General features: G+C 33.9%; 1 protein-coding gene across 4 annotated transcripts in view; it reads right to left on the reverse strand.

Moving 5' to 3' along the window:
* Window positions 1–12140, reverse strand: part of sh3pxd2aa (SH3 and PX domains 2Aa) — a 363802-nt gene that overhangs the window by 234551 nt on the left and 117111 nt on the right. For all 4 annotated transcript variants that reach the window (XM_039776615.1, XM_039776608.1, XM_039776599.1 and 1 more), the window contains 2 exons: window positions 9708–9784; window positions 7260–7351 (listed from right to left, as the gene is read on the reverse strand). In XM_039776615.1, coding sequence (XP_039632549.1) covers window positions 7260–7351; window positions 9708–9784 — 169 coding nt within the window. The remainder of the gene's footprint in view (window positions 1–7259; window positions 7352–9707; window positions 9785–12140) is intronic.

A 12140-nucleotide genomic window follows, 5' to 3' on the forward strand; every position in this document is an offset into this window, starting at 1 on the left:
TTATTTCTTTACTTACTTTCTACAGTCACAAGTAGAGTGCAGAGCTTCCCATGTACATATACAAAGTACAGCGATGGCAAAAGTGCATTTTTGATCCGATGTGGAACTGTTGTCATGATTTGAGTTTACCTCTGTTATAGCGGGTCTATGTGAAAACAGCACTGTCAAATACAGGGTGGAGGGGTAGGAGTGGAGTTGGGATCGTGAACGCGGCTGAGAGAATAAAACTGAATAAAAAAAAAACAAAGCTAACCTTTACAAGTATCATAAACTACACTGGCTGTTACAGACTGGAATCAAATATATGTTTATATTCTGAAATAGTAAGAATACGAGCAGCTCACTTTTCAAAACGCACTCGTCTGGGATCGAACCTGTGAAGCTTTGATTACCAGCCAACAGCTGATACCGTTGCGCCACCTAAGCTATCATAGCAACTGCGTGTCAATGTTGTACCCAAAAGTGGGTGCTTTTTCTGCAGTTATATTTTTGAATGGAAGCGCATTTGTTCTGTTATATTTGTACCTTTTGTGAAAGTGTTTCTTTGATATTTGGAATTCAGGCTTTATACATTATACACTTCATGTCTACATTTTGTCAGTTATTACTAAAACATGAAAAACGTTTTCTGTTTTAACAATGTGTTTACTGTGCATAGATTGTTGTAGACATGGAACACACATGAAATGCAAGCGTTCCAAATAACAATATAGTATTTATTAAAGGTGTCATTTTGCTTGACTTCTCACTCTATACAACTCCAAGCAACTGACACGCAGGTAAACAGACTTGAGCTGAGAAAACTGTGCGGGGTGGGGATGTAATAGCAGGCTGCTTGCTGTTTGCTGCTTATCAACACATTCAAAGGACAAAAGACACTGATGGAGAGGTGAGAAGCATTTTAAGGTGGGACGGATCTACAAGTTTTTTCATAGATTTCTAGTGTTAATTATGACTATTGTTTGTGAAATGGGACATTTAAACTTGCTGTATTTTTTTTCATTACAATTTAAATTTATTAGGAGTCGGAGTCGGTACATTTTTGCCGACTTCGAACCAGACTACACGTACCCAAAATTTTCTCCAACTCCAACTCCACAGCCCTGCTTGGGACTGCTATAGCTTTCACTGTACATGTTAACTGCTGGAAGATATACAGCAGTTCAATAGCCACTTTCATTTTTATGTGGATGACCAGTATCATTCTTTCAGAATAAAATGTTTTTGCCTTAAGTTAACTCTTAAAACTCAAATGAACAGTAATACAACTAATATAACAGATGATAAAAAGGTATTCACACTTACAAACTCTGAAAGCCTGAAGATTATTGTTGTTAAATCGGAACCTAATTTAGGCATTATCCATGACACACAGTCCTTTAGCACTCATACTGCTGCACTAAACAGACAAGCTTTTGCCAGAAGAATTATAGGAATAGTAACATGTTCTCCAACTATGCATAATAAAGAGTAGCTCATTAAAGCATTTATTTCAAGTAGAATTGACTACTACAGTAATTTTATTCACAGGCTGTTCAATTCATTCTTTTTATAACTATCAGTAAAAATCTAAATGCTATTGCAAGGATTATTACTGAACATAAATTAACAATCCTTCCAACTTCCATTCTAAGCCCATTGGCTTGTAGTCCACTATAAAACAAATGTTTTCTCTCCCCTTAAATTGCTTTGGTCCTATTTACGTAACATAGCTTATAAATACATATAACAGTATACCAGTGCAGATATTACAACTGGAAGCTGCTGGTCAAATAATCCTAATTGAGGAGGTCAAGCATTTAGCTACAAGGCCCCAAACCAATGGAGCAATGTGTCATTTCCTCTACTTTCAGAATTTATTTCTAAGCTGATGATTTAATACTTTTGCTTATACTATGACAAAACTACTAATGAGGCTGTGCACATTATAACAATGCTACGAAGATATTTTTTCAAAAAGAAAACAATTTGAATCACTTTCAATTTTTACTGACCATCTTCAATTCTATTTGACTGCTACTCTTGTCAAACTACTGTTGCTTTCCAAGGATGGAGATAGAATAATAGGAAATCTGAATGTTCAGCAGTTAACTGGCGCAGTATCAGACCACCCTATTTTACTTCATTTTATGCAGTTGCAGACTCTACCAAGTCCTTATGTAACTGAAGAATGCATCAAAGGATGATAATGGCCAAATGGCCTAGGTCAGTAAACTGTGATTCTTTCTCTTATAAACAACCACAAGCTCCCAGACACTTATTTTGTAGAAGAATGCTGTTAATTGCAGATTTCCTCTCCTCCACAGTAAATTGACAATATCTTAAAATGTAATGTTAACATGAATTTATATAATGACTTTGTTCATATTATCTGATTTCTGGTTTACTGTGTGCTTACTTTGATAAATGTGTTTATCTTAGGGCGATATTATGGATTTTGCTGTTACACATTATACAGATATAATAAAAGTAAGTGCACAGAAGATGTGTTATACAAAAATAAAATGAATTAAGTTTTAACTAACCAAAAAAAGAGAATGCTTGTTTTGTTTGCCACATTTACTGTAAGCACCTTAACTCCACTTTTTCTTTCTCTACCAATTTTAAGTGTGCGTCTTCTACAGACTCCAGTGCTGGCTAACTTGATTTGCTTTCACAATAAATCTGTTCTGGGGGTAGTATGGAACTTTCTCCTACTTTGAGCACTGCCACTGAAAGCTCATCTGTGTTCCATGTTCCAAATAAAACAAAACCAATACTGACACTCAGTTCACAAAAAAAAAATCATGTAATAAACATCCTTTAAGCATAAAATACTGGCAACAGACGAGTATTTGAAAGTTATGGTTTGATTTTTTTTTTTTGCTAAAAAGCTGCCTAGAACTATACATCGCTCTTACACACACAATATACATCATACCAACAATAGTCAAATCATGTCCACGGATGTCTAAAATATAAGCGATCTACAGTTGCAGCCTTTAAGGAGCTAAGCCTGTTTCTAATGCTGCTTGACCCAATATATGAAGCAGGACCCCAGTTTTCTTCTCTGGTTATCACAGAATGACATGTTGGGCTCACCTCTGAAAATCTACAGGAATATTTCAAGCCTCTCTGCAAAGAGGAGTAGTCCTACAGTGGTGTGACTATCAGTATCCCCAGGAACACTTATCATTACTCATGGCTATCTGCAGAATACCAAATGTTATTTAAAAAAACATCCCAGGCCCGAAAAAGCTCTTTTTATCTTTGCTTACATGTTGAGTTTTATTTTGATCACCACACCATTCTCTATATAGGTCTCCTAGAAAACTCACAATATTTAAAGTTAGAGAATGCATTAAATGAGCATTTCCTCCTTAATGAAGAAAAGACATATACATGGACCCCCTTAAAAAAAATTCAAGTGACAACAAGATACCAAGAAGACATGATTCACCAGCATTTGTGTGTCTGCTTATACCCCTTTAGCAATATCCTTTAACAAGCAGCAAACATTTACACTGGGTATAAGACTCAAGTCAAATGTATGTTTTTATTATATAATAGTAAAAATAATAGCATTACTCCAAACGGTAAACTTGGGGAGGACCCAGGATCAAACCCACAACCTCTTGGTTATGAAACAGCAGTTTTTACCTGTGCACCAGCCAAGCAGGCATGTCTGCTTTGTGTCAATTGAAATTCGGGCTTCGGTTTTTACACATTGACAGCAAAATGTAAATTGAATAATTTCTTTTTCTTCAGTTATATTCTTGAATATAAGCACAATTGTTTTGTTATACCTTTTGTGGAAGTATTTATTTGATATTTGGACTTCATTATACACTTCACATCCAACATTTTGTCATTATTACTTTAACATCAAAAAAGTTACTGATTTAGTTATGTGTTCAACATTTCTTGCCTCACAGTTCTTGTCATCCTACATTTATACAGATCATTGTAGACACATAACATACATGAAATGTATATATTCCAAATAACAATATATTATTGACCCTATATAATTCTAGACACCTCACTCCCAGATAAAGAGACTTCAGCTCGGGAAATTTTCTGTCCGACTTGAATTCACCTGCCTTGGAGGTGGATAGGATAGGATAAAAGGCTGCTTCCTGCTTGTGCTGACTGACACATTTGCAAAACAAAGACGCTGATGAGGAGCTGCAAGGGAATTTAAATTGGCCCGGCATTACGATATTTTTGTAGGCTTCAGGGATTCTGGTGTTAAAAACAATCTGATCAAATGTGTCTGTTATAGCATTATAGGATATTTATATATCAAAGGGTTGTCACTGATCAAAATCAAGTCTTTTTCTAAGCCTAAAAAAGACTACACACAATAAAGCTAATGTGCTGACTGCTGACGTTTTTCTATCATACAGCTGACATCTGCATTTAGTTTTCAATAAAGTTAATAATGCTTTTGTTGATGTCATGGGCCAGATTTTATTACATTTGATTTTCCTGGCACTTGTTAAAACACTGTGGTTTTGTTACTTCAGTTTACTGTGGAATGGAAGGGGTCATCAAAGTAGCCAACTGAAATAAAGTGCTGATGTGTTCCTGCAGTGGCACGCTGCTTTTCAAATTTGTTATTCTTGAATAATAAATAGTACCCAGGTTAAACAAATATATTAAACATTGATAATATAATGCTGGCCAGTATGATTTTTTGCATGTGAAAGACAAAACTTTATATGTGGAAAAAATAAGAAAATTGACAGAGAGAAATTAACAGATTAGAAGAGCAAAACAAAAATAATGAGGAAAAAAAACTCAAACAAGGAAGACTACTCAATAAATCTTGCCCTGTCACAGTACATCAGGACACAACAAAAAGCTTATATTGAACTATGCCTGAGTTATTATACAATTTTCATGAAGATACATACAACTAATTTTTGAGTGATGTTGGAGCAAACATACATACACTGTTTTCAAAAAAGTAGAGGCTTGTGACCGAGAAAAATAAAAGTGTTACCGAAGTGCATGTTTAAAGATGAAGTTTAACATAATGAATGGGAATTGAACCTGGATTCCCTAGTTGAAGGGCAAGTGACCCAACCATCACAATGTCATCATGACCTTCAGTCTGCCACTCATTAAGACACATAAGTGCTTCCACTGCTCCTGGGTAAGGGTGAAAAATTCATGTCAATACCTGACTTAACATGTGAAATGCCTGCAAGACAAATTTCAAGAATACAAAGCTGTACATTAAAAACAAAAGAAATTGTGTTTTATGTACAGTATATGAACTGGCATGATAAATGGACCCAAGAGGTCTGTTCTTTGAGATCTTCTTTTACTTATAAATAAAATGCATTTACTACAAGTAAGGTTACTTTTAGCAGAAAGTTGTGCAGCCCTCACACTGTTGCACCAATGCAAAAAGAACTTAGTAATTTCTCTCCTATTGAATGTCCGGATGACAGTGATATCTACAAATAAAGTTTTATGTTAAAACATAAATGTAAAATAACTCAATGTAAAATAACTTTAGTATTAAACCCAAACAGCAATGTACTGAAATTTAATACTCTTTAATTAAGTAAGAAGAGAAGAAAAGAAAGAGAAAGGGAATGCGGCTATACAATTTACTAACTATTTTACATTACAGCGAGTAATTAACCATATTAAAAAATAGTGAAACTTAATAATTTGAAAGTAAGTTATGTTTCATGTTACTTGTTGCGTAATACGATTTAGTTATGTTTGGCTTTGAAATTAACACGCAAAAACATTTTAAACTTCAGTAAAAACTATTTTTGCAATTCAATTTTCATCAATATCGCATTGAATTGTGATCCTGTGTTTGGAATTTCATCGTGACAACACAATGTATAACTGCCCGTGATTGAATTTCGTTTCTTTCCCTCTATTAAACAAAACAACTTTGTTGAATGTTTAGCTCTGAGATTTGTAAATTGTCTTTGCAAAAGCTATTCTAACTTAAAACTGTTAACATTTTAATATGAATGGCATATCAAGATCTGCTTTGTTGTCTGATGTTATACGTGGAAGATGTGTTATATTACCTTTCTAGGATACATCCTTCTTTCTACAGTAATTTGTGCGGAGGAAGACCGGACAGTGTTAACAGTTGCCAATATTCTTCGGGATATTGTAAGTTGATATTTTCATCTTCTGCACAATCACCACCAACAGTTTCAGCATAGTCTGTTGGTACGCATTTAACCAATTTGCCATGTAACCGATCAACATTTTTGATGTTAATTTATTTGACTTCATTTCCCAGTGCTATGATTGCCCATGTTCACATTTTTACTGTTGATAACCCTTCGTGATGAAATTCTTCAATAAGATTTGGACATAATATGTCTTCTTTAATTGGGAACATAAAGTGAAGAAAACGTTAAAATTTATAAGAGCTGGGAAAGCAAAAACTGTCTTTCAAAAGCATTCACATGAATGAGAGGTGATAGGACCATGTGTGTGGTTGAATATGGTTGAGAGGAGGGCGTGACTTGAAAACATCTCATTGCCAACGCCTGACTTGCGGGACTTGAAAAAATCTAACAAAAAGTCTTGTTGCAGGATTTCTTATATAATAAATATATAATATAGATAGATAATTACTGACAATGTTGGATTCTAAATTCTAAAAAGTTTTACATTTTCATATATAAGCTACAAATTCTGCATAGCTGAATTTTTTCACATCTGACTGAAAAAGAGACATTGCATGAAGGAAACATTGCCAATATAATTTTATTTCTTTCATCTATTCTTAGAAATAATCACACAGACTACTCCTGCATGCCACTCTCTCTTTTTCCTGTCACGCAGAAAAATTTCCTTCCAACAAAAGTAGATAGCTCAGCATCTGAAAACTTCTCATATTTCAAAGTCTTTCTTATAATTATGTTTAGATAGCAAAATAATAATCACAAATGGGATCATGCAAACAGGCATAATTAAGAGATAACATCAGTGCAAAATTCAGTTTGAAGAATTTAACTGCCAAAACGTTCAAGTAAACATGTTGTAGATGGAAAGCCTTAAAATAAAAAGATCTTTGTCCCTTAAGGTTTTTAAGTCCTCTTTGTTTGATTTCTGACTTTTTATTCAACCTGTGCAATTTACCCTATTTGCAAGGGTCTCCTTTTTATCTTGAAAACCTGTTAAACACTCTGAGCCAATCATCTTTAAGGCTTCCTTAATAACAATATAAAAAGAAATATGCAGGCATAATGCAGATTTTATACACTGTTTTATATGGGAAAACTTACTCCTTTGGAGGATTGAGGTCCTCAGGCCGAGTCTCAAAAAACCTCAACACATCCTCACTCTGGGAGATGAAGGCAGGCAGCCGTACAAGAGACTGTGAGGAAGAAAATAAAGAATTAAAATAGGCACATGGAGCTTGAGAGGCACAACTTCCTTTCCATGATTAGCAAAGTATGCATATTGCCAATTCAGTCTTTTTGACTAACCATCCACCTTAATTAAAGGACAAGTGTCTGTGTGTCCACCTCTGTATCTATGTGTCCATCTGGTTGCAAGGTCTCATTGCACTCCTAGTCATGTTACTTTAACAGCTGACTTAATAAATTATGCGTAATTTTTTCCAATCTTTGTGAATAACATAATGATCCAATCAAGTTAGCAATAATGCACTTTTGATTAATTACTATACCAAGTAATTTACTGCATGCTTTACTGCATGCCTTTTTTAAATGGTACATAATAATTAATTGGTGTGATCATTTTTAAGTGGTTGAACTACTTTATGGACAACATGTATATTATTTTGTAATATTCATTAAAAAACATGTGAAACAAAACACATTAAATCAAAACAAATGTTTATTATTTGAGAAAGAAAGCTCGATTTTCATAAAATATCAATGTATTTCAATACTTTAAACTTGTAATCCAAGTTAAACTAGAAACCAATACTAGACAAGGCTCATAAGATATCCAGACTATGTTTTTAAATGATTTTGGGCTCACAGAGGTATTGCATGGGGTGAGTAGTCAATAATTGTTTTGGGTGGCACTTTGGTAATAGTATTTTCATGTAACTACATAAATAGTAATAAAACCAAACATTAGGCCTAATTATGGAACCTTAAGAAGAAAATACACATCTTTTTACTTTTTTACAGACAATTTTTAAAAATTGAGAAAATTTTGTAAGTTATAATCACAAACTTCTACAAATCAAAATAGCATACAGTAGGTACAATACAAAGTTACATAATTCATGACATTGGTGTTCAGTTTCAAATATCGAATTCCGAATATATTAATTATGTCAAGTTTAAAATGTTATTAATTTCTAAAAAAATTATTACGGTAACATTTACATGTACAAAGTCTGTTAAATGCCTCTTAACCTTGCTACTCATGTGTTTGGTTTAAGCTTTTCACTCTGTTGCCCCATAGACTACAATGGCACCAGTGCAGTACAGATTTTTTTTTTTTATTAATAGAAAGCACTTTTTAGAAAACAATTTTGTGTGGCAAATGCATATATACCAAGTTTGTGATGAAATAACATACTGTACTTGAAAAATACCAAACTCTCCCTTTAAGATCGATAATCAATTAATATCTATTATATACAGTACATCTTATTAAGAACCATAATGCTAACTGATGTTTGGGTTGGATAATGGATGGATGGATGTGTTTACACTGTTTTGAGTGTCTGCTTATGGTATTCAAGAGGCCACTATTTTTTACTTATACCTTTATTAACTGTCCTGCTTGTCATCTCATTCAACAGCTACTTGTTTGGCACATTATTATGCTTATTCTCTAAAATACAGCTTATACTATTAGCTATGGCCCTGACTATATCCCCAAGTTTGACTTTCAATTCTGCTAACCATAATAATTAAAAAAAAAACAAAAAAAAAAAAAAAACCTGAGAACATTATACTTTTTTCAATCAGATAAACAAGAAAATGAAGACATTACTATTTTAGCTAATATTCATGCAGAAACACGCACATTAAGCTGACTAATTATTCAGTTATTCAATTTGGCACAGTGTCAGGCAAGATTAACAATTATAATCAACTATAATTTTTATCATAATTTTAATAAACATCTCAGCTCAATGGCACCATAAAAGACTTACTGGGGGAGATAACTCTAAATACCTAACCCCATTCAACTCTTTGAAATATGTTTTATGCATCTAGAAATATTAAAACCTTTGAAAATTCATATGTTTTAGGAGAGTATTAAATGAAACAAGCACTGAAAATTAGATTTTGTTTATTATGTAGTTTCTATTTGCCTAAACCTGTTCTGCCACATCCCATGGGGTACTCCCCAGAAAGGGAGACCTCTCAATCTCTGTTGAGGGTCTGCTCCCAGCACTATAAGGCTCATGGGAATTAATATCCTTTTGCTATACACTGAATGCACTTGGTGTTGGTGAATGTTCTTGTGTTTTTGCTTATTGTTATTACTGGATTACATTTTTATTATTGAGTGCTACTCAAACATGCTAAAGCAAAGCAAGCCTGCTTAATTTTTTCTGTATTTTAGCTGACATCATAAGATACAGCATACAACAGAAGGGAAGTTCTCCGAAGGAACTGATTATTTAAACAAACTATTTTATGATGACAGATCTTTTGAATAATTCATGTAATTTGTTATTCACAAAAAAGACATAATACTCATCTATTTTATGTAAGAAAATTAAATTAACCCCTTACCCGGCAGTAATCATCAATGGGTCTAAGTCTTTTTATTGCAACATCTCGGACATGACTTCGCCTGAAAAGAATTTTACCTGCCACAAAACAAAAAAAAAAAAATCCACTGTTAACAGAATTATTGATATCTGAAAATATATTTTCATAAGGCTGTAAATGTGGCAACAAGTCAGAATTGTCAAGGTACTGTATAATTTAGTTATTTATTCATTACAACCTCACTCCATTCACAAGAGAATATTACTTAGTTCATAAATGCTTTATAGCAATCCTTTCTGTGAAAGAATCTGTATGAACTATAATTCATTATCCTCATTGAACAATATATTATATTCGAGTCGACACATCCAGGCATAAGAGTTAGAATTAAAAGAATGCATGTGTACAGTAAGTGCCTGCACATTCTATAATTATTTTTTGTCCCATCTAGGGTTGGCTCCTGCCTAATGATGCAGAAAACGGTTGTGGTTGTCAGTAACACTGTAGTGGGGCAAAAAAATGCTTCAGAATTCAAAAGCAAATAGTGAGCATCTTACTTACAGCTTCATATTTACAAGAAATAATGATTTAACATATCAGTATTTTCCAGAAATCACAAATTTAAATGAGATAGAAAATGAACACACTGAAATTTAGTGTGTTTCAAAAACCCAAAAGAATGTATCAAGGTACCTGTGCATAAACATATTACATAATCATATTAATATAATTTTCCTTTAGAAATCAGAGCTGCCCCAGAAAAAAACAACATCTTTGGATTTTAGTATTCTGATATAGTACCAATTTCTGCAATGTAACAAAACCTAGATGAAATTAGATGAAAGCACTGGACTACAGAAAAGTTATTTTACAAATAATTACAGAATATTTATAAGAGGCTACTGCATAGGTCTGGAAATGCAGCTTTAGTTCATCTCTCACTCACATGTTCACTCGTTATTTAACTTAACCTAATACGTACACACATACTACAGGATCTCGAGTGTACAGAAGCATTTTCTGTGGCTTGGGCTTTTATCTTGTCTTGCAAAGGACTGATTTGTGGAGTGGGATTATTTTTATACACATGGGTTTAGCACTGTTCAGTTTAAGTTCTCTTTCTGTTTAACACATTAAACAATTCCAAGCAGAATTATGGCTTAGATAACAATGTATTATGTGCAGCAGGGTATGTGATAGTGTTGACAGAACAACATCAGCAAAGTAATGGCCTGGAGTCTTCTTTCCTTACACTATGCTATCCTTGAGAGCTGCTCACATACTGTATATTGCTGCCAATATGAATATACTCTAAGAAAGTAAAATGAGCAATTACATTTTATTTAACTTATTTTTATTTTACATAGTTAATACTATAATAATTACATATTTACCAAGGAAAATGCAAACATAATATTGAAACATAATGAGTGAAGCATCATGGAATATGCATGTATATACATGCATCCATATACAGTTAGGTCCATAAATATTTGGACAGAGACAACTTTTTTCTAATTTTGGTTCTGTACATTACCACAATGAATTTTCAAGGACACAACTCAGATGAAGTTGAAGTGCAGACTTTCAGCTTTAATTCAGTGGATTGAACAAAAGATTGCATAAAATGTGAGGCAACTAAAGCATTTTTAACACAATCCCTTTATTTCAGGGGCTCAAAAGTAATTGGACAAATTAAATAACTGGAAATAAAATGTTCATTTCTAATACTTGGTTGAAAACCCTTTGCTGGCAATGACAGCCTGAAGTCTTGAACTCATGGACATCACCAGATGCTGGGTTTCCTCCTTTTTAATGCTCTGTCAGGCCTTTACTGCAGCGGCTTTCAGTTGCTGTTTGTTTGTGGGCCTTTCTATCCGAAGTTTAGTCTTCAACAAGTGAAATGCATGCTCAATTGGGTTAAGATCAGGTGACTGACTTGGCCATTCAAGAATTTTCCACTTCTTTGCTTTAATAAACTCCTGGGTTGCTTTGGCTGTATGTTTTGGGTCATTGTCCATCTGTATCATGAAATGCCGCCCAATCAATTTGACTGCATTTAGCTGGATTTGAGCAGACAGTATGTCTCTGAACACCTCAGAATTCATTCGGCTGCTTCTGTCCTGTGTCACATCATCAATAAACACTAGTGTCCCAGTGCCACTGGCAGCCATGCACGCCAAGCCATCACACTGCCTCCACCGTGTTTTACAGATGATGTGGTATGCTTTGGATAATGAGCTGTTCCATGCCTTCTCCATACTTTTTCTTGCCATCATTCTGGTAGAGGTTGATCTTGGTTTCATCTGTCCAAAGAATGTTTTTCCAGAACTGTGCTGGCTTTTTAGATGTTCTTTAGCAAAGTCCAATCTAGCCTTTCTATTCTTGAGGCTTATGAGTGGCTTGCACCTTGCAGTGCACCCTCTGTATTTACTTTCATGCAGTCTTCTCTTT

The sequence above is a fragment of the Polypterus senegalus genome, chromosome 1 (genome assembly GCF_016835505.1).
Source record: "Polypterus senegalus isolate Bchr_013 chromosome 1, ASM1683550v1, whole genome shotgun sequence".
NCBI classification, from domain to species: domain Eukaryota; kingdom Metazoa; phylum Chordata; class Cladistia; order Polypteriformes; family Polypteridae; genus Polypterus; species Polypterus senegalus.